Source organism: Oncorhynchus kisutch, linkage group LG1 (genome assembly GCF_002021735.2).
Source record: "Oncorhynchus kisutch isolate 150728-3 linkage group LG1, Okis_V2, whole genome shotgun sequence".
NCBI classification, from domain to species: Eukaryota; Metazoa; Chordata; class Actinopteri; order Salmoniformes; family Salmonidae; genus Oncorhynchus; species Oncorhynchus kisutch.
Window position 1 is genome coordinate 60,649,852 of NC_034174.2, and position 23,805 is coordinate 60,673,656.

Consider the following 23,805-nt stretch of genomic DNA (forward strand, 5'->3'; position numbering starts at 1 on the left):
GGGACTATGGTGGTCTGCTTGAAACATGTTGGTATTACAGACTCGGTCAGAGACAGGTTGAAAATGTCAGTGAAGACACTTGCCAGTTGGTCAGCGCATGCTCAGTGTACACATCTTGGTAATCCGTCTGGCCCTGCGGTCTTGTAAGTGTTGACCTGTTTAAAGGTCTTACTCACATCGGCTGCGGAGAGTGTGATCATACAGTCGTCCGGAACAGCTGATGCTCTCATGCATGCTTCAGTGTTGCTTACTTTGAAGCGAGCATAGTGATTTAGCTTGTCTGGTAGGCTTGTGTTACTTGGCAGCTCGCGGCTGTGCTTCCCTTTGTTGTCCATAATAGTGTGCAAGCCCTGCCACACCCGACGAGTGTCGGAGCCGGTGTAGTAGATTCAATCTTAGTCTTGTATTGACGCTTTGCCTGCTTTATGGTTCATCAGAGGGCATACCAGGATTTCTTATAAGCATCTAGGTTAAAGTCCCACTCCTTGACTAGGCTACATATACTTTGTCCTTGGTGCTATGGATGTATATTTGTTATGGCTACCGTTAACATGTTGTTTTCCTAGCTACTACTATGTAACTACAGCTTTCCATGTAAAGGAACATTACTTGGTCTGACTTAAATTATTCTGCATCCATCTTGGATTTCAAGTCATATCTGGGAATTTGACCCCCATGGGATCCCATTGCCAAAGCACTGAACTAGATACTGTATCTCTTTGGTAGCTGCCTGAGGTTCCAGTCACTGTTAAGAAACTATCACCAAGACCTCAAACTGGCTCTGGACGTCTCCTCCTTCTACCAACAAGCTGACAACATCATCTGCACCATCAACAGGAAGGTAAAAAGGCAGAATAGGAATTTGCACAAGAGTCCTATTTTGCACCAGTGATCCTTTAAAGGTACAACCTGCAATATTTACATGCTGTTAAATGTTTATTTCAATTGATTGCTTCTTGAAAAATATATGCGCCATGAGCTTAGTACAACTGTCCCCATCATAACCCCAATAAAGGGTTCCAAAGCTCTCCAAAGTATCATTGTTTTGTAATTATACGTTATTACACTTATTATCATAAGATTGACTCTATATTATTTTTGTGTTTGGTAGAGAAGCGTCCTGTCTGGATCCGATAACCAGGGGAGCTGCGGTCAGACAGAGATCTACAATATTGCCAGCCAAATCACGGTGAGTGGCACGTGGGGGAAAATGTAGCTCAAAATAATGAATACATTTATGGTGAAACGCAGTAACACATCATTCATACATCAGGGTTGTGTTCAATTCCATTTCAAGTGAAATACTAGTAATTTAAAAAAAGTTATAATTGAAAATATAACCAACAAAAATATGAATTGAATGTCACTGTTTCACTAAATTGAAAAGAAATGCACTACAACTGTCTTGGCACATGCTCAGTACTCAAGCCTACTAAGTAGAGAGAAACACAGAGAAACTATCATAAGACAGTGAAACATAACACCACCAGACTATTCCTTCCTAGACCTTCTCTGGATCTTTTTGGGGTGTTTCCCCCTTAAGAAGCCTTCTATGATGTGATGTTATACTGTGAGACTTATATTTCCCTCACTAACTTTAAACATTAGCTATCTGAGCAGCTAACCGATCGCTGCAGCTGTACATAGCCCATCTGTAAATAGCCCACCCAATCTACTGACCTCATCCCCATATTGTTTTTATTTACTTTTCTGCTCTTTTGCACACCAGTATTTCTACTTGCACATCATCATCTGCTCATCTATCACTCCATTGTTAATTTGCTAAATTGTAATTACTCCGCTACTATTGCCTATTTATTGCCTTACCTCCTCACGCCATTTTCACACACATTTCCATGTGTAACTCTGTGTTGATGTTTGTGTCGCACTGCTTTGCTTTATCTTGGCCAGGTCGCAGTTGTAAATGAGAACTTGTTCTCAACTAGCCTACCTGGTTAAATAAAGGTGAAATAAAATAAAAAATACTTCTGTGTTCCATCTAACCATAGCCTTCCATTTTAAAGAGCGTGGGTTGTTTTCCAAGACTGTAAATCAACACCAAATGAATTGTGTCCCTTCCTTCCTTCCACTGCTCCCATCCCCTCCCTCGTCCACGCTCTCTCCAGATGCTGAACGAGACTGTTTCACGCCTTTCGGACCTCCACCCTACCCTGGCTGCCAGAGTGACACGGAAGCAGGCTGAGGTGCAGGAGAGTTGGGGCCTTCTCCAGGAGGGTAGCGGGTAAATATGGGTCCCGAAAGCTCATATCGTTCCTTTGTCTGTGTCTCTAATGCAGCGTTTCCCAATATCGGTCCTCGGGACCCCAAGGTGTGCACGTTTTGGTTTCTGGCCTTACACTACACAGCTGATTAAAATTATCAAAGGTTGATGATTAGTTGAATCAGCAGTGAAGTGATTGGGCAAAAAACTAAATGTGCACCCTTTGTGGTACCGAGGACCAAGTTTGGGAAACCCTGCTCTAATGGCACCCTATTCCCTATATACTGTAGTTCATTACTTTTGACCAAGGCCCATGCGACTCTGGTCAAAAGTAGTACTATATATTATGGCAATATTTGCTATAAATGTAAGATCAATGTTTACAACATTCACACATGGTTCCCGTTTGGTTGGAGAATTTTTTTAATTTTTAATTTATTTTACCTTTATTTAACTAGGCAAGTCAGTTAAGAACAAATTCTTATTTTCAATGACTGCCTAGGAACAGAATGCCGATTGTAACATCATAACTCCTCAAACACCTAATTTAACTGTGACAGGGCTGAACGGGAATGGTTTCTTCCAAATTTTGATATTTATTTTCAATAAATATATAAATACAAAATGGTAAAAACATGGACTAAAAGATTAGCCCAAGAATAAAATAATAATCTTCACTGGTCTATCCTTGCTTACCTTTCTTCCCCACTGGCACTCTCACACAAACATTTAAACATCTGTAGCTCGTTATCTCATTTATTGGGAGGGGCCTACAATTACCTCTTTAGCCAATACCTATTCAGACACAAACACTCAATTACTACACACTTCACTGGTTCAGGTGAAATGGTGGAATGAGATCTATGATATGAGTAATGCATGTTGAGCAGGAATCTGGAATACAATTAACATAGAAATAAACACTCACAAATACTATTTCAATTAGGGGCAAGGTTCAAATGTTCAAGTGAGGATGTGTTCGCATTACTCAACTCTATTGAAGACTGTGTATATTTCCCTCCTGAAACCACAGTCTGAGAACCAGGGTGCTTACCTGTAGTCTATTTTCAGTGGTGGAAAAAGTACTTGTCATACTTGAGTAAAAGTAAAGATGTCTTAATGGAAAATTACTCAATTAAAAGTGAAAGTCCCCCAGTAAAATACTACTTGAGTAAAACCCAAAGTATTTGGTTTTAAGTATCAAAAGTAAATGTAATTGATAAAATATACTTATCTATCAAAAGTAAAGGTAAAAAAATAAATCATTTCAAATTCCTTTATATTAAGCAAACCAGACCGCACAATTTACATGTTTTATTTAATTTACTTACGGATAGCCAGGGGACACACTCCAACACTCAGACATAATTTACAAACAATTTGTGTTTTGTGAGTTCGGCAGATCAGAGGCAGTAGAGACTACCAGGGATATTGCTGTCCAGCTAATCATTCAAAATGTATTTTTAATGTTTACTTAAGTACTTTACACCATTGCTATTTTTCCCTCCATAAAACCGTTTACATTTGGTAGTGCTGAATAAAGTCATCAATGGAGGTCACCAATAACTGAGTTAGCGAGCCATTGCTACAGTATAATGATACAAAACGGGCAGCCCTTTTGACCCAACCCACATGTCGACTCCGAACTTTTCAACATGTTGATAAACATCACTTAACAATTTACGTCAGGATGAACTCATGGAAAATGTATTGCAGATGAAAAGGTTTGATGTTTACAATTGGATTAATGGGAAACATACTCGGTGAATAAGATGATGTATTGTTTCCCTACTAACACTCTTGTTGTGTAACTAACAAGACATTCTGGCATTCGAGCCAATGCCCTAATGGCAACTGAAGCCGACATTGAAATGATCCTTGCCCTAATAAGCCATAGTCTGAGTTTCACTCCCAGCAAATGCAGTCCAGATAATCGCCATGGAATCAATTCGGGGGAATTAATTCGGGGGAATTCTCTTTGTATTATGCAATGCTCTAACTTTAAGCATGACGCAGATTTCGCAAGCCCCTGTGTAAAAGTGTTCTGTGTAGGAGCTGGAGCGACAAGTGTATGCCAAAATTAGATATGGATGAATATAGAGAAAGACATGTTGGTGGGAGATTATACTATACGATAAACCTGCTCCTAATTTCTTTAGCAGATGTGTGCAGAGTGCCTCATAAGTATGGTATGGCCTAGTAACCAGGGATACAAACGGATGTACCTTATAAAGCTTATTGAACCGAAGTATACTGGTCAGTTACCATGTTAGCCATTCAACTGTGGGTTTAATGCACTTCTGCATTTAAAGTTACATTTTGGAAGTTTAATTGCAAATGTTCTAGCTCAGATTTTGGATTTAAACTGTATGGTTTACGGAGGCATATTTCTGAACATATTTCTGAACACATTTTTCTTAACACATTGAAACATAGAATCCTAAGTTTTAGGGCACTAAACTTTTGAAATATAAACAAATGACTATTTTTGTTGTAAGGGCGGCAATGGGCTCTCTTCTATCAAAACTGGAAATAGGTTTCCTTAACGGGCGCCAATGAGAAAGAACGTTTGAATTAAAGACAACCGACAAGACACGACATACACAGTGTTCCTTTTTGATGGCGATACTTCTGACTCCTCCCAGCTGTTCCCTCTCTGTTTGATAGTTTATTTCTAAAACAAAAGCACTTTCCTGAAACCATGACCTCACCCCTTCAGAGGGGGGTGACATCATTACTTTGTACCCCTGCCAGCCCCAGTCAGTCACTCCAAGGACAAAGCCTTCTGTCTGTTCAGATTGTCATGGTTGCATAACATGTTGTTAGCTAATTCAGCATATCTGGTGGATCCAGTCAGTGTTGTTCATCCTTGGATTTCTGAGTCATGTGACACGTCTCCAAGCAGAAGTGCTCTAAACATGTTGAGGAGTGCTCAAACTTGTGGGTATGACTCAAAAACCCGAAAGAATACACAGTAAAACTGACTAAGAGGCATCCGCAGCTGCTACAAATGATCCACTTTGGACATATTGTCTCTGATGCATGACAATAGATGCTAAGCCTTGGTTAAGTGGTATCACTCCCATCGCTATGTACCACGGCCCTGGAGACCAGAGTTAAATCTTTGTGTCCACCCTTCTGACCTGTCCCCCACATCGATCTACCCCTTGGTTTCCAATCTGCCTACATAAAAGCACTGAATACAGTATGTGTTTTATTTTAACACTCCACACCACAATGCTTTTTTCTCATCTTGTTTGTGGTGCTGGAAATAAATGCCTCAAGAAAAATAATTTCCCTAGTATATCACTGGGGTGTACACACCAATGTTTGCTGTGGAGAATGAGCAGAATATTGTTCATTGTAAAAGACTACTCCCGGACACACGATTACCTCTTGCATTATTATTATTATTATTATTATTGTCGTCAACGTTTCGGACGGTGACTTTTCTCAAGACAATTTTGAGTCAGGTCTCTAACCGAAACAACAGCAAAAACAACGTGCAGAGGTAATCGCACACTACCTTTCAAAAGTTTTTGAACAACTACTCATTCAAGGGTTTTTCTTTATTTAGACTATTTTCTACATTGTATAATAATCATGTAGTAACCAAAAAAGTGTTAAACAAATCAAAATATATTTTATAATGGAGATTCTTCAAATAGCCACCCTTTCCCTTTGGTTGAGGTCGGGTGATTGTGGAGGACAGGTCATCTGATGCAGCACTCCATCACACTTCTTCTTGGTAAAATAGCCCTTACACAGCCTGGGGGTGGGTTGGGTCATTGTACAGTTGAAAAACAAATGATAGTCCCACTAAGCCCAAACCAGATGGGATATCGCTGCAGAATGCTGTGGTAGCCATGCTGGTTAAGTGTGCCTTGAATTCTAAATAAATCACAGACAGTGTCACGAGCAAAGCACCTCCACATCATAAAACCTCCTCCTCCATGCTTTACAGTGGGAAACATACATGAGAGATCATCCTTTCATCCACACCACGTCTCACAAAGACACGGTGGTTGGAACCAAAAATCTCCAATTTGGACTCCAGACCAAAGGACACATTTCCAGCCGTCTAATGTCCGTTGCTCGTGTCTCTTGGCCCAAGCAAATCTCTTCTTCTTATTGGTGTGCTTTAGTAGTGGTTTCTTTGCAGAAATTCAACCATAATGGCCTGATTCACACAGATGTGCCTGTTACTTGAACTCTGAAGCATTTATTTGGGGTGCAATTTCTGAGGCTGGTAATTCTAATGAACTTATCCTCTGCAGCAGAAGTAACTCGGAGTCTTCCATTCCTGTGGCGGACCTCATCAGAGCCAGTTTCATCATAGTGCTTAATGGTTTTTGCAACTGCACTTGAAGAAACTTTCAAAGTTCTTGAAATGTTCCGTGTTGACTGACCTTCATGTCTTAAAGTAATGATGGACTGTCGTTTCTCTTTGCTTATTTGAGCTGTTCTTGCCATAATATGGACTTGGTCTTTTACCAAATAAGACCATCTTCTGTATACCCCCCCCCCCCCCCCTACCTTGTCACAACACAACTGATTGGCTCAAACACATTAAGAAATAAAGACATTTATCAAATTAACTTTTAAGAAGGCACACCTGTTAATTGAAATGCATTCCAGGTGACTACCTCATGAAGCTGGTTGAGAGAATGCCAAGAGTGTGCAAAGCTGTCATCAAGGCAAATGTTGGCTATTTGAAGAACCTCAAATATAAAATATTTTTTTATTTGTTTAACACTTTGGTTACTACATGTTTCCATATATGTTATTTAATCATTTTGATGTCTTCACTATTATTCTACAATGTAGAAAGTAATACAAATAAAGAAAATCCCTTGAATGAGAGTGTGTTCTAAAACTTTTGACCGGTAGTGTATGTAATGGATTGGTCTTTTACAGTGAGTTTGTTCTTGCTTTATCATGATTTTGGCCAATTCACTCACATGAACCATTCTATTTCATTACCAATGAAACTAGCACTGAGTGTCAACTGGCCTTACGGATGTGGTAGGGTAGGGTCACTATCATTGATAGAACCAGTGTTACAATAAGTAACCCATAATGTTTTGCCATGCAGGAGCGAGTGGCCAGATTTGCCCACCACCCTTGCCATAGACTTCTCCTGTGATGAACCTGGCCCACTGAGTCAAACCAGAGATCCGGAACACGAGGCCCAGAGGATCATAGGAAAGGACATCAAAGAGGAACAGAACCCTCTCAAAGGGTTCGAGGTCAGCAGATCCATTTTTCAAATAACTAGGAAATTCTTGTTAAAAGTAGTTTGGTAGATAGTTCACCCAAATTACAAATAACTTTTAAGGAGTCGATTAAAAACGAATAGGTCATTTTGTAATATGGGGTGTAATTTGGGTGAACTGTTATGAAAAGAGGAACTCATCAGAATAGGTGGTACTTGATACCTCTGTAAAATAGTAGAATTACTCTAATTATATGACCTACTAATGACCTGTGTAATTTCCTTTTCTTTTAGAACATGAAAGACTGTGGGGTCCCCAGGAAGCTGACTGTTAGTCAAGTTGAAGAACAGCCTTCCAAAAGCTATGCCCGAGTCTCCTGTGACACCACCAGCAATGACTTGACTGGAAGACTGTGTGTGGAGAGGCAAAGGTATAGACTTTCATCAGCTTCTTGTTTTTTGAAACCAGATTAAATTGTTGATGACACTTTATGCAGACCATTAAGTTAACGTAACTTTTTCTTGATTTGCAGAAAGGACCAGACAAACCATTTGAACACCTGTTTTCCAGGTTGCCAATCAGAACTTGGTATTCAGTTGCAAAATTCTACCACATCTGCTGATAAGGTAGCTATGGACTGATTTTGGGTGTTTCTTGTGGTCTGCTACAACAGTACTACTACTTTAGAGTAAAACTCCAATGGCAATGTCCACGTGATAAACAGGGTGTGTTGATTTTACAGTTAAAGGTTGTAAACATCGAGAGTGAACCCCCAGTGTACTGTAGTTTTCCTTTATTCATAATTGATTGAATTTGGGCCTGGATGCATCCCACTGGGTTAACCAAACGTCACTTCCTCCTCTTGTTCTATCTCTTCCTCTCCTGTTTCCTCATTTCCTCTTCCTTTCCTGTTTCTTAATGGTTGAAGACTCTGTCATGGCTGAAAGACAACCTTGCTATGTCAACCCCCAGCCACCACACAGCCAGTCTGAGTGGTCCAGAGGTGACTAAAAACCTGTCAGCTGATATTTACCCGAACACGATCTGCTTAGACATGTCCAAGTACATTTTGTAGCTTTTCATTGCATAATATTCAGTCCTTGCAATGGTACTTATCGGATTCAGAAAGATTTACATTGGGCAATATATACTGAACAAAAATATAAATGTAAAGTGTTGCACTCATGTTTCATGAGCTGAAATAAAAGATCCCAGAATTTTTCCATTTGCACAAAAAACGTATTTCTCAATTTTGGGCACAAACTTGTTTACATCCATGTTAGTGAGCATTTCTCCTTTGTCAAGATAATCCATCCACCTGACAGGTGTGGCATATCAAAAAGCTGATTAAACAGCATGATCATTACGTAGGTCCACATTGTTGTAGGGACAATAGAAGACCACTCTAAAGTGTGCAGTTTTGCCACACAACACAATGCCACATATGTTTCAAGTTTTGAGGGAGAGTGCAACTGGTATGCTGACTGCAAGTATGTCCCCCAGAGCTGTTGCCAGATAATTGAATGTCCATTTCTCTACCATAAGCCACCTCCAATGTTATTTTAGAGAATTTGGCAGTATGTCCAGCCGGCCTCACAACCGCAGACCATGTGTAACCACGCCAACCCAGGACATCCACATCCAGCTTCTTCACCTGTGGGATCATCTAAGACCAGCCACCCGGACAGCTGATGAAACTGTGGGTTTGAACAACCAAAATACATTTAGCAAAAACTGTCAGAAACCGTCTCAGGGAAGCTCATCTGCTTGCTCGTCATCCTCACCAGGGTCTTAACCTGACTGCAGCTCGGTGTCGTAACCGACTTCAGTGGGCAAATGCTCACCTTAGATGGCCACTGGCACACTGGAGAAGTGTGTTCTTCATGGATGAATCCTGGTTTCAACTGTACTGGGCAGATGGCAAATAGCGTGTATGGCATTGTGTGGGTGAGTGGTTTGCTGATGTCAACGTTGTGAACAGAGTGCCCCATGGTGTCGGTGGGGTTATGCTGTTATGCTGTTGACATCAGCAAATCGCTCAGCCAAAGCAATAAGCTACGGACAACAAACAAAATTGCATTTTACCGATGGCAATTTGAATGCCATGACGAGATCCCGAGACCCATTGTCGTGCCATTCATCCGACGCCATAACCTCATGTTTCAGCGTTAAAATAAACAGCCCTGTGTCGCAAGGATCTGTACACAATTATTGGAAGCTTCAAATGTCCCAGTTCTTCCATGGCCTGCATACTCACCAGACATGTCATTCATTGAATGTTTGGGATGCTCTGGATCAATGTGTACGACAGTGTGTTCCAGTTCCCGCCAATATCCAGCAACTTCGCACAGCCATTGAAGAGGAGTGGGACAGCATTCCACGGGCCACAATCAACAGCCTGAGCAGCTCTATGCAAAGGAGATGTGTTTTGCTGCATGAGGAAAATGGTGCTCACACCAGATACTGACTGGTTTTCTGATCCATGCCCCTACATTTATTAAAGGTATCTGTGACCAACAGATCCATATCTGTATTTCCAGTCATGTGAAATCTATAGATTAGGGTCTAATTAATTCATTTAAATTGAATGACTTCCTTGAACTGTAACTTGGTAAAACCTTTGAAATTGTTGCATGTTGCCTTTATATTTTTGTTCAGTATATGTATGATGAGATTTGCAGGGGCTATCAGAGTCGAGGTCATTCATTCTGGCAAAGGGTTTAAATTAATCTGATAAATCAAGGACACTCCTTTCACTATCAGGATTATCCAATTCATTAATGTAATTTACAATTCAGAAATTTATAAATGTGACTGTTAAAATGGAAAATATTTTATTTTATCCTACAAAATGACATACTAGACTAGAGCAAACATTCATGTTCATTGCTTTGGGACAGGAAAAGCCAGAGTCAACCCAAGGCCAGCACCAAGATGGTGTGAAGATGGAAGACCTCCTTGGCCAAGTGGAAACGTTATGGGAAGTTCTGAGGAGAAGACTCCATAGAAGCATGATTGATGCAAACAGCTCTGAGAGGCTCAAGTTTGAGGTATTGATTATTTGTGTCTACATACTGGTCTGGGCTTGTATTCATAGTGTCTTAAAGTATGAGTGTTGATGTAGGATCAGTTATGTATTTTAGATAATAATTAGTATGATTATATGGATAGGGGGGACCTGACCTAGATCAGTACTCCTATTCTGAGACGCTCTTTGGTCCCCAGAGGGCAATTTATGCAGCATTGAAGACAAATCCATGCTATCCTTTGTAGAGGGATGACAATCATGAGACAGACAAGGATCGGCTCGAAGGATGCCTTTCAGAATACAGTGCAACCACGGAAAACGTGCACTTCTGGAGCGTCCCAGATGTCAAGGATCTCTCTGAGACATTGGAGGAAAACGACAGAGGAATGCTGACAAGGCTGCTGAGGTGTCTTGACCAGGATGAAAACTTTGATCATTGTGAGGTAGAGCGACAGGTAAGGTTTCAACTTTATCCGTTTACGCGGTTTTCCAATACCGCTTTATTCATGTCCTTTTTGCAACTCTCTTTTCTCAAACCTCCGTAAAAGGAAGGTGGGGGTGTGTTTTTTTTTCTAGATACAGACACTTCCACTAAAACTCCCATTAGACCTCAACAAGACATGGTCACTGGCCTTGCAGGCAAAGCTAACCACACTCCATTTCTATCACCAGATAACTTATTAGATTAATACAACCACAATCTATCAAAATACTGAGTAATTTATTTGACTATCATGGCAGACCCTTACTGGACAAATGGATGACCAAGGGTGCATGGACTACCCTATGGAGGACCTTGGTGAAGCAGTGGAGAAAAGAGGACATTCCCTCTATCAAAGTCAAGAAACCCAAGAACTTATGAGTCAGGTAGGAGTTGATTGAACAGTTTTTTATTTGGATGTGGTCCTCTGTAGTTGGTAGAGCATGGTTCTTGCAACGCCAGGATAGTGGGTTTGATTCCCAGGACCACCCGTAAGTAAAAAATGCACGCTTGACTGTAAATCCGTTTGGACAAAAGTGTCTGCTAAATGGCATATATTATTGTTTTCTGTTGCTTTGAACAAAAAACAGCCCAAATTAGCACCCTGTGCTTGTAGAGTTTTGCAAACTGAACAATAGCAACAGAAACAGCCTGATTTTACTAGCATTGACTGGTTGAAGTAGTGTAACCAATCAATGCTCGTAAAATCAGGCTGTTTCTGTTACTATTGTTCAGTTTGCGAAATTCTACAAGCACAAAGTTATTTTTTACCTATTAGATCAAATAAAATCGGTGATGCCCCCTATCTTCTCTCCTTTCCTCTCCTCTCTTCTACTAGCACTCAACACTGACGCTGCGCATCAACCAGCTCTTGTCCAGGTGTGCAGAGTTCAACATGGACATTCTGGACACTGAGACAGACATGGCAGTCAGATGTGAGCCCTATAGTTCTGAACTCGAGGGACTGCAGGAGCAACAGGATGAGCTAGAGGTATATACAGTATATGTATATACACAACCAAAAGTTTGAGGTCACTTAGAAATGTCCTTGTTTTTGAAAGAAAAGCAATTTTGTCCATTAAAATAACATCAAATTGATAAGAAATACAGTGTAGACATTGTTAATAACTATTTTAGCTGGAAACGGCAGATTTTTTATGGAAAATCTACATAGGCGTACAGAGGCCCATTATCAGCAAACAACACTCCTGTGTTCCAGTGGCATGTTGTATTAGCTAATCCAAGTTTATCATTTTAAAAGGCTAATTGATCATTAGAAAACCCCTTGCAATTATGTTAGCACAGCTGAAAACTGTTGTTCTGATTAAAGAAGCAATCAAAAAGAAGGCCAGCATCCCGGAGTCGCCTCTTCACTGTTGACATTGAGACTGGTGTTTTGCTGTTTAATGAAGCTGCCCTCCCAAAATTGTTTTTCTTTCAAAAACAAGGACATTTCTAAGTGACCCCAAGGTTTTGAACAGCTGTGTATACACACACACACAATGGCAAGAAGTGTGAACCTGGATTTTTGCAAATGTCCAAAAATTTATCTGATCTTCATCTAAGTCACAACAATAGACAGTCTGCTTAAACCAACACACAATGGGTTTTCATGTCTTTATTGAACACACCGTGTAAACATTTGTAGTGTAGGGTGGTAAAAGTATGTGAACCCTTGGATTTAATAACTGGTTGACCCTCCTTTGGCAGCAATAAACTCAACCAAATGTTTTCTGTAGTTGTGGAACAGACCTGCACAACGGTCAGAAGGAATTTTGGACTATTCATCTTTACACAATTGTGTCAGTTCAGGAATATTCTTAGGATATCTGGTGTGAACAGCTCTCGAGGTCAAGCCACAGCATTTTAAATCGGGTTGAAGTCAGGACTCTGACTGGGCCACTCCAGAAGGCATATTTTCTTCTATTGAAGCCATCCTGTTGTTGATTTACTTCGGTGTTTTGGATCGTTGTCCTGTTGCATCACCCAACTAATGTTTAGCTTCCATTGGCAGACAGATAACCTTGCATCTCTAGCAAAATGTCTTGATAAACATGGGAATACATTTTTCCATCAATGATAGCAAGCTGTCCAGGCCCTGAGGCAGCAAAACAGCCCCAAACCATGATGCTCCCTCCAAAATACTTTACAGTTGAGATGAGGTTTTGATGTTGGTGTGCTGTGCCTTTTTTTCTACACACATAGTGTTGTGTGTTCCTTCCAAACAATTACACTTTAGTTTATTCTGTCCACATAATATTTTGCAAGAAGCGCCGTAGAACATCCAGGTGCTCTTTTACGAACTTCAGATGTGCAGCGATGTTTTTTTTGGACAGAGGTGGCTTCTTCCATGGTGTCCTCCCATGAACACCATTCTTATTTAGTGTTTTAAGTATCGTAGACTTGTCAACAGAGATGTTACCATGTCCCAAAGATTTCTGTAAGTCTTTAGCTGACACTGTAGGATTCTTCTTAACCTCATTGAGCATTCTGCGCTGTGCTCTTGCAGTCATCTTTGCAGGACGACCACTCAGGGCTGAAATTCCTCCACTTATAGACAATTTGTCTTACTGTGGACTAATGAACATCAAGGCTTTTAGAGATACTTTTGTAACTGTTTCCAGCTCTATACAAGTCAACCATTCTTAATCTTAGGTCTTCTGAGATCTCTTTTGTTCGAGGCATGTTTCACATCAGGCAGTGCTTCTTGTGAATAGCAAACTAAAGTGTTGTGAGTGTTTTTTACAGGGCAAGGCAGCTCTAACCAACATCTCCAATCTCGTCTCATTGATTGGACTCCAGGTTAGCTGACTCCAATTAGCTTTTGGAAAAGTCATTAGCCGAGGGGTTCACATACTTTCTCCAACCTACACTGTGAATGTTTAAATGATGCATTCAATATAGATAAGGAAAATACAATCATTTGTGTGTTATTAGTTTAAGCACACTGTGTTTGTCTATTGTTGTGACTATGATGAACAGCTCAAATAAGCAAAGAGAAACGACAGTCCATTACTTTAAGACATGAAGGTCGGTCAATACGAAATACGCAAAACCAAGCACTATGATGAACCTGGCTCTCATGAGGACTGCCACAGGAAAGGAAGACCCAGAGTTCCCTCTGCTGCACAGGATGTTCATTAGCTTTACCAGCCTCAGAAATTGCAGCCCAAATAAATGATTTACAATTAAGACACATCAACATCAACTGTTCAGAGGAGACTGCGTGAAAAAAAAACAATACTAAAGGACATCAATAATAAGAAGAGATTTGCTTGGCCCAAGAAACTCAAGCAATGGACTGGTGGAAATCTGTCGTTTGGTCTGATGAGTCCAAATTCAAGATTTTTGGTTCCAACCTCCTTGTCTTTGTGAGATGCAGAGTAGGTGAAAGATGATCTCCACATGTGTAGTTCCCACCGTGAAGCATGGAGGAGGAGGTGTGATAGTGCTTTGCTGGTGACACTGTCTGTGATTTATTTAGAATTCAAGGAACACTTAACCAGCATTGCTACCACAGCATTATTCAACAATACACCATCCCATCTGGTTTGGGCTTAGTGGGACTATCATTTGTTTTTCAACAGGATAATGACCCAACCCACCCCCAGGCTGTGTAAGGGCTATTTGACCAAGGAGAGTGATGGAGTGCTGCATCAGATGACCTGGCCTCCACAATCACCCAACCTAAACCCAATTGAGATGGTTTGGGATGAGTTGGACCATAGAGTGAAGGAAAAGTAGCCAACAAGTTCTCAGCATATGTGGAAACTCCAAGACTGTTGGAAAATCATTCCAGGTGAAGCTGGTTGAGATGGCAAGGGTGTGCAAAGCTGTCATCAAGGCAAAGGATGGCTATTTAAATTATACATATATATATATATATATATATATATATTTGGATTTGTTTAACACTTTTTTGGTTACTACATGATTCCATATGTGTTATTTCATAGTTTGTCTTCGCTATTATTTTACAATGTAAAAAAAAGTCTAAATAAAGAAAAACCCTTGAATGAGTAGGTGTGTCCAAACTTTTGACTGGTACTGTATCAGATGACAGATCCCGGGAATCAAACCCACTATCCTGGCGTTGCAAGCACCATGCTCTACCAACTGAGCTACAGAGGACCACATCCAAATGAAAAACTGTTCAGTCAACTTCTACCGGACTCACAGGTTCTTGGGTGTCGTCACTTTGATAGAGGGAATGTCCTCTTTTCTACACATATACAGTGGCAAGAAAACGTATGTGAACCCTTTGGAATTACCTGGATTTCTGCATACATTAGTCATAACATTTGGTCTGATCTTCATCTTTGCCATAATATTGGAAAAGCATTACAGGTGAAGCTGGTTTAGAGAATGCCAAGAGTGTGCAAAGCTGTCATCAATGCAAATCGTGGCTACTTTGAAGAATCTCAAATATATTTTGATTTGTACAACACTTTTTTGGTTACTACATGAATATAGAACAACCCTTGAATGAGTAGGTGAGTCCAAACCTTTGACTGGTACTGTACTGTATGTGTGTGTGTGTGTATACAATTTCATCCATTTTAGAATAAGTCTAACGTAACAAAATGTGGAAAAAGTCAAGGGGTCTGAATACTTTCTGAATGCACTGTATAGTCCACTGTCTTCAGAGATAGTGAATGCTTCAGTTTGCTTTAACTCTCTATTGCATTGTATTCAACTTTTTTTCTTTGAATTGTCAGATCTCATCTCAGATTCATAGACTTTACACTTGTGTTAAAATTCTGAACATCATTAATAAAGGGATAGTTCTCTCAAACTATCCAGCAGATACCTGTCAATAGTGTATGCTTGACTATGCAGTCATGGTACATGATGAGTTCAATCATACTAGCCATGGTAGCCCTCTATAGAATGAGACGTGAAAAAATATAGAGTTTGTTGTCATAGCAGAATGCAACCCTATGTCCATTATCTAGCATAATATTATGACAGACGTTATTATTTCAGGACTCGCTACATTTGATTGGTTTTGAGCCTCTGTCAGGCTTAATCTCTGATGCAAGAATATTCAAGTCACCTGCAAAAGTGTAATTGTTCCACATAAAACATTCAGTATGATCTTCTTTCAGAGGGACTATCAGGTCATAAAAGAGGAGGTGGAAGAGATGGAGGGACTGGCTTTGCGACTGCAGGTCCTCCAACCTGAAATGCCAGGAGCTTTGGGGGAGGACATCCATGCGACCCAGCAAGCTTGGGAGGAGTTGGGCTTGAGCATGGCAGAGAACCAATGCAACCTCCAACAATTTCAGCAACTGCAAGACTTTCTTAGGGCCTACCTGGCCATGATGTGAGCAATTACACATACAGTATGATGTCAAATATTGTTCTTGGTACAATTGGTTCTTGATACAACTGAAATGTTGTGCCTGTTTTGTCCTGAATAATGCACATGTATATGTTTAGTGCTCATGAATATGCTTATTATGTTTACTGTAATAACCACAATGTGCTTACTGAGCCCCTCCTCTCTCTCTCTTTCTTTCTCACTCTCTGATGTCTCCCCTACAGCTTATGGACAGAGGACACACAGACTTGCATTTTCTCAGAGGCTTCAGTCCAGCAGTGGAGATTGGCAGAATCGAGTGTTCCATCTGAGCTGGATCTGAGGATAGAGCAGAAGTTTGACGAGTTTGACAAGCTCGCTGCAGCTGGGCAGAAGATTATCAAGGAACGACATCACTTGGCAGATATTGTGAGTTCTTTTACAACAGGGGTCACAAACATATTTTGCCCTGTGGACCACAGCCTTTGAAAAGACTGTGATTAACTCAATGATTTGTACTTTCACTTGTTAAAATTTTTTTTGAACTAGTCTAGTGTCACAAATCCCAATGACCCAACCATTGGAAGAGACAGAAAATATCTGGCAACTGTTTTATACAGATAAAGGAGAGGACTGAGGAACTGCAAAGCATTCTGGGATGGATCCTGGTATACTGGAGGGCACAGAAAGACCAGCTGGGTCGGGAGAGGCCAAGCGATTCAAGAAGAAGTGATGCCCCTCAAGGAGACGCAACCAGATTTTCACAAGGTCAACCCCAGGTAGGATATCCCTGCTACCCCCTATTAAAAGGTATAACAATTATAATAATGATAAATGCATTTTTTTTAAAGGATATCCCTGCATTCACACCAATATGATATTTATTCGTTATAACAAATTATTTCAGAACAATAACATTGTTCTATTGAAATTAGACACATTTAAAGCACTGAACTACATCGCTGTTGTGAAGCTACCGTAATAATGTGTATAGAAGACCAAATGCTTTCTACCTGCCCAAATCTTGCTCCTAAGGATCAAGGCTTATTGCACAAAACCTAAAAATATATATTTTTAAATACTTGAAATAAGAGTTATTGAACAAAATCTTTGGTTTTCTTTGCAGAATCTATCCTCTCTGGCAGAACACAAGTCCTCTGAAAGCCTGTCCACAAAGCACAGGCTCATGGTGACGAGCCAGTTTGAAGGACCACAAAAATCCCAACCAGGGATAGGTCACCATGCAGAAAACTTTGCCAAGCCAGTAAACGTAACACGACACGTCCCCTTGGCTGTGGTAGTCAACTCGTCCAGCATTATCCTTGAAGAGCCCTGCGCTACTGTCACCCCACTGGGCAGCAGCATCAACCTCATCCTCAGTTTTGACCAACAGCCACCAGGGGGCGGTCTGCAACAGGGGCCAGTGGAGCCAAAGCAGGCAGTGGAACCTGTGCATAGGGTGAGTACAGATCACCACATATTCATATCTACATACCACAAGACAACATCAACCAAATTAAAAAAGGGAGGATGCAAAGTTTTGGACAACAGTCAGATTTGAATTCTGTTGCTGTTGATGCAATCTCCGTAGACAAACATTGGCAGTAGAATGGCTCGTACTGAAGAGCTCAATGGTTTTCAGTGTGGCAACATCATAGGATGCCACCTTCCAAACAAGTCAGTTTTCACATTTCTGCCCTGCTAGAGCTGCCCTGGTCAACTGTAAGTGGAACCGTGAAGGGAAATCTTAACACTACAGCATACAATGACATTCTAGACGATTGTGTGCTTCCAACTTTGTGGCAACAGTTTGGGGAAGGCACTTTCCAGTTTAAGCATGATAATGCCCCCGGGCACAAAGCGAGGTCCATACAGAAATGGTTTGTCGAGATCGATGTGGAGAAACTTGACTGGCCTGCTCATAGCACTGAACTCAACCCCATTGAACACCTTTAGGATGAATTGAAATGCCGACTGCGAGCCAGGCCTAATCGCCCAACATCAGTGCCCAACCTCACTAAAGCTCTTGTGGCTGAATAGTCCCAGCAGCAATGTTCCAATATCTAGTGGAAAGCCTTCCCAGAAGAGTGGAGGCTGTTATAGCAGCAAAGGTGGGGACCAACTCCATATTAATGCCCATGATCTTGAATGAGATGTTTGACGAGCAGGTGTCCACATACTTTTGTACACTGCCATGCAGTGTATTTCAGCTAATAATATAAAACCTCTTGTAGAACCTCAAGACGTTCAGGCACATTTCTATTGTGTTTATCTTTAAAAGCTTTAGATTGGGACTGGGATAGCGAGAGCTGATCCTAATGTCTTAGAGCAGCTATTAGTCAAGGAATGTGGTGTAAGATTTCTGTCCCCCATTCCAGAAGTGGTAGTTCATCAACTTGGCTCACACTCAGTGGATTAGTCATGGTCAAGCCATTGCCACTGCAGCTGGGTATGAGACCACCTGATCTCCATGTGATTTTCATAAGGTTTGCGGAATGTAAGATCCAATTTTGAAGGCTTGCAGCTGAAGTGATGTCTTAAAATAACGTACAGTATTTTTATACAGAATCAACTACATATTTCATCAAGTGTGCACGAGTATCAGAAATTGGTTCTCCGTAAATGAATCTAAGATGTCTTTGATCATGGTTGCATAAGCATTTAATTTCAAGGAACATGAAAGTCACCTTTTGCAGAGTTTTGTATTTTAATACATCTAATTATCTTCATCTTTTTCAGGTGAGCACCTATCTGCAAGTCACAGATGGAAGTCCTGTTTTTGAAGACGTGGCATCGTCTCATGTTACTGACACGAGCCACGTGTCAACCACCTTTTCCACAAGCTCAATCAATGCTACTTTCATTCCCCAAGTCAGGACTGTCTTGCTCCCCACCTTACCCAGAACCAGTTCCACCTCTACCTTAAACCTGAAGGGACCGATGAAGAGGAGGAAGAAAATGACACACAGACACACTGTGACTGGAATTGTCGCAATGCCCAAGCCAGAGGGGGTTACTACCGCGCCCACCAATGTCAAACACAGGGCTTACACCTGGCCACTGGAGGATAAGAAGGAATGTCATGCCACACAAGGGAGTCCAGGTAATACAGAACTCCAACTGTATATCAAAAATAATTCTGTGGTGAGTGTCACGGATGGCAACTCTTCAGGCATGTCAAGCATTCCTACCATCCAGGGGCATTTCTTGCATGGGCCCAGTGAGATGACCATTAGGCAAGACAAGAGCCACTATGGCATTATCCATCTTGGGTCGATGTTGAGTTTTGACCTGCCCAAGGATTGGGGGAAAATCTCACAGATAAGTGCAAAAGACCTCACAACTGAGAAAGTGCCTTTTGAAGCCAATGGGGACCATGCCAGTCCACCTTTGAATCTGTACAGACCATCAGGCTCAAACACACTCGGTCAGACTCACGTATCGTCCAAAGTAATTGGACAGACTTTTGCCCTCAGTCCAGAGAAGGAAAGGCATCTTGAAGCTGATGGGGAGTATAGACCTTCAGGCTCAAATACACTCAGTCTAACTCAGAAAGTGATTGGGCAGAATTTCACCCTCAGTCCAGGGGAGGAAAGTATATGTGAAACAGGGGACTATGCTGTTCAAAATGGTTCACCTTTGAATCTATACAAATTGGCAGACTCAAATACACTCAGTCAGACTCACAAAGTGATTGGACATACTTCTGCCCTCAGTCCAAAAGAAGAAAAGAGCTGCGAAGCAGCTAGGCAGGACTCGCAGAAGGTCAGCTCAGAGTCTGTTTCTCTTTTGGTTCAGTGTCTCTCTCTACCTGAGAAAGACAACGTCTATCACGACCTAAGAAGCGCCACAAGGAGTCCTGCCCTTGCTGCTGGACATGAGAACATTTTCTCCAGCACTGTTGGCATCCACCATGAGGATAAGGTCGAGATTTCCATTCCAGTAGCTATTTTGGACTCTAACAAGCAACGCACTGAACCAAACTGCAGCAGCTCGATGATGCATGACCACGCCCGCACTGAACCATCACAGAACCACAACTGTTTAAGTGTTCACACTAAGATTCAAGACCTCAATAACCACATATACTTCCCTTCTGCAAAGAGGCAATTCGCTTTCCAAAGTGACCTTCGAGTTGTAGAGATCAAGGGCTTGTCTACTGTGTCTGAAGACTCCACATGGATGGGTGTGCGCAGTTCTGGACGAGTCATTGTGTGCTCTGAGGACAACTGTTGCGTATGCTCCGACAGTCCCGCACCTATGATGGTATTGGAAAAAGAAACTTCACCCAAAAGAGAACCAGATCATATTCATCCTGATCATTGGCAGTTTGAGGAGGAGGAAGAGGAGCTGGAGGATATTTGGAATTGCACAGCCCGGGAAAGAGCACCTTGAATTACTGTGGTCCAAAAATCTGAGGTACGTAGATCAACAAAAGTACCTATCTTATAGTTTGGGGTCAATTAGAAATGTCCTTGTTTTTGAAAGAAAAGCACATTTTTTGTCCATTAAAATAACATCAAATTGATCAGAAATACAGTGTAGACATTGTTCATGTTGTAAATGACTATTGTTGCTGGAAACAGCAGATTTTTTAAATGGAATATCTACGTAGGAGGACAGAGGCCCATTATCAGCAACTGTGTTCCAATGGCACATTGTGTTAGCTAATCCAAGTTTATAATTTGAAAAGGTAATTATTAGAAAACCCTTTTGCAATTATGTTAGCACAGCTGAAAACTGTTGTTCTGATTAAAGAAGCAATAAAACTAGCCTTCTTTAGACTAGTTGAGTATCTGGAGCATCAGCATTTGTGGATTTGATTACAGGCTCAAAATGGCCAGAAACAAAGAACTTTCTTCTGAAACTCGTCAGTCTATTCTTGTTCTGAGAAATAAAGGCTATTCCATGCAAGAAATTGCCAAGAAACTGAAGATCTTGTACAACGCTGTGTCCTACTCCCTTTACAGAACAGCGCAAACTGGCACTAACCAGAATAGAAAGAGGAGTGGGAGGCCCTGGTGCACAACTGAGAAGGAGGACAAGTACATGAGTCTATCTAGTTTGAGAAACAGACGCCTCACAAGTCCTCAACTGGAAGCTTCATTAAATAGTACCCGCAAAACACCACTCTCAACGTCAACAGTGAAGAGCCAACTCCGGGATGCTGGACTTCTAGGCAGGGTTGCAAAGAAAAAGCCATATCTCAGACTGGCCAATAAAGAGAAAAGATTCAAATGTGCAACAGAACACAGACACTGGACAGAGGAACTCTGCCTAGAAGGCCAGCATCCCGGAGTCACCTCTTCACTGTTAACGTTGAGACGTGTTTTGTGGTTATTATTTTATTGCTTCTTTAATCAGAACAAAGGGGTTTTCTAATGATCAATTAGCCTTTTTAAATGATAAACTTAGATTAGATAACACAACGTGCCATTGGAACACAGGAGTGATGGTTGCTGATAATGGGCCTCTGTACGCCTATGTGGATATTTCATAAAAGAATCAGCTGTTCCCAGCTACAACAGTCATTTACAACATTAACAGCGTCTACACTGTATTTCTGATCAATTTGATGTTATTTTAATGACCAAAAATGTGCTTCTCTTTCAAAAACAAGGACATTTCTAATTGATCTAAAACTTTTGAATGGTAGTGTATCTGCACTTTAAACACACACATACACACACAAAATGCCTCTGTGTAATATACATACAGTCGTTGCCAAAAGTTGAGAATGACACAAATATTAATTTTCAAAGTCTGCTGCCTCAGTTTGTATGATGTCAATTTGCATATAATCCAGAATGTTATGAAGAGTGATCAGATTAATTGCAAAGTCCCTCTTTGCCATGCAAATGAACTGAATCCCCCCAAAAACATGTCCACTGCATTTCAGGCCTGCCACAAAAGGACCAGCTGACATCATGTCAGTGATTCTCTCGTTAACACAGGTGTGAGTGTTGACGAGGACAAGGCTGGAGATCACTCTGTCATGCTGATTGAGTTTGAATAACAGATTGGAAGCTTCAACAGGAGGGTGGTGCTTGGAATCATTGTTTTTCCTCTGTCAACCATGGTTACCTGCAAGGAAACACGTGCCGTCATCATTGCTTTGCACAAAAAGGGCATCACAGGCAAGGATATTGCTGCCAGTAAGATTGCACCTAAATCAACCATTTATCGGATCATGGAGAACTTCAAGGAGAGCGGTTCAATTGTTGAGAAGAAGGCTTCAGGGCGCCCAAGAAAGTCCAGCAACCACTAGGACCGTCTCCTAAAGTTGATTCAGCTGCAGGATCGGGGCACCACCAGTACAGTGCTTGCTCAGGAATGGCAGCAGGTAGGTGTGAGTGCATCTGCACAGTGAGGCGAAGACTTTTGGAGAATGGCCTGGTGTCAAGAAGGGCAGCAAAGAAGCCACTTCTCTCCAGGAAAAGCATCAGGGACAGACTGATATTCTGCAAAAGGTACAGGGATTGGACTGCTGAGGACTGGGGTAAAGTAATTTTCTCTGATGAATCCCCTTTCCGATTGTTTGGTGCATCTGGAAAAAAGCTTGTACGGAGAAGACGAGGTGAGTGCTACCATCAGTCCTGTGTCATGCCAACAGTAAAGCATCCTGAGACCATTCATGTGTGGGGTTGCTTCTCAGCCAAGGGGAGTGGGCTCACTCACAATTTTGCCTTAGAACACAGCCATGAATAAAGAATGGTACCAACACATCCCCTGAGAGCAACTTCTCCCAACCATCTAGGAACAGTTTGGTGACAAACAATGCCTTTTCCAGCATGATGGAGCACCTTGCCATAAGGCAAAAGTGATAACTAAGTGGCTCGGGGAACAAAACATCGATATTTTGGGTCTGTGGCCAGGAACCTCCCCAGACCTTAATCCCATTGAGAATTTGTGGTCAATCCTCAAGAGGCGGGTGGACAAACAAAACCCCACAAATTCTGACAAACTCCAAGCATTGATTATGCAAGAATGGGCTGCCATCAGTCAGGATGTGCCCCAGAAGTTAATTGACAGCATGCCAGGGCGGATTGCAAAGTTATTGAAAAAGAAGGGTCAACACTGCAAATATTTACTCTTTGCATCAACATCATGTAAGTGTCAATAAAAGCCTTTGACACTTATGAAATGCTTGTAATTATACTTCAGTATTCCATAGTAACATCTGACAAAAATATCCCAAGACACTGAAGCAGCAAACCTTGGAAATGAATGTGTCATTCTCAAAACTTTTTGCCACAACTGTACATTCTTGCATCAATTTTTCTACACACAAACCAACTGATTTCTGAGGTGGCTCTTTTCCACGTATGCAAGTTTGAGGTGTGAGTTGGGTAAATGCAATGGATTATGAATCAAAACACCATATGATTGATAATCAAAGAAACAACAAAAAATTTATTGATAAGCATTAGTACATAGAAATATTAGGGATTGGGTAGGTCTGATGCATGCATTGATAAGCAGAAATAACATCAGTTTCTCTTGAGTTTCATGATCCTAATTCTCACGAAATATGAATTACATTTGTACATCAAAAAT

The 23,805-nt window shown here is 41.2% G+C and overlaps 1 protein-coding gene across 2 annotated transcripts in view; it reads left to right on the plus strand.

The window, feature by feature from the left end:
- LOC109890094 (uncharacterized) overlaps positions 1 to 23,805 on the plus strand; it is a 33,461-nt gene that overhangs the window by 7,579 nt on the left and 2,077 nt on the right. The window contains exons 3-18 of one of the 2 annotated variants that reach the window (XM_031828649.1): positions 727 to 841; positions 1,112 to 1,189; positions 2,127 to 2,242; positions 7,317 to 7,470; positions 7,731 to 7,867; positions 7,970 to 8,063; positions 8,366 to 8,440; positions 10,338 to 10,487; positions 10,711 to 10,920; positions 11,207 to 11,332; positions 11,785 to 11,937; positions 16,055 to 16,272; positions 16,494 to 16,677; positions 16,869 to 17,027; positions 17,375 to 17,707; positions 18,988 to 20,667. In XM_031828649.1, the coding sequence (XP_031684509.1) occupies positions 727 to 841; positions 1,112 to 1,189; positions 2,127 to 2,242; positions 7,317 to 7,470; positions 7,731 to 7,867; positions 7,970 to 8,063; positions 8,366 to 8,440; positions 10,338 to 10,487; positions 10,711 to 10,920; positions 11,207 to 11,332; positions 11,785 to 11,937; positions 16,055 to 16,272; positions 16,494 to 16,677; positions 16,869 to 17,027; positions 17,375 to 17,707; positions 18,988 to 20,643 (3,958 nt within the window). In that variant the 3' untranslated portion in view covers positions 20,644 to 20,667. The remainder of the gene's footprint in view (positions 1 to 726; positions 842 to 1,111; positions 1,190 to 2,126; positions 2,243 to 7,316; positions 7,471 to 7,730; positions 7,868 to 7,969; positions 8,064 to 8,365; positions 8,441 to 10,337; positions 10,488 to 10,710; positions 10,921 to 11,206; positions 11,333 to 11,784; positions 11,938 to 16,054; positions 16,273 to 16,493; positions 16,678 to 16,868; positions 17,028 to 17,374; positions 17,708 to 18,987; positions 20,668 to 23,805) is intronic. The other variant, XM_031828660.1, reaches the window with a different exon arrangement.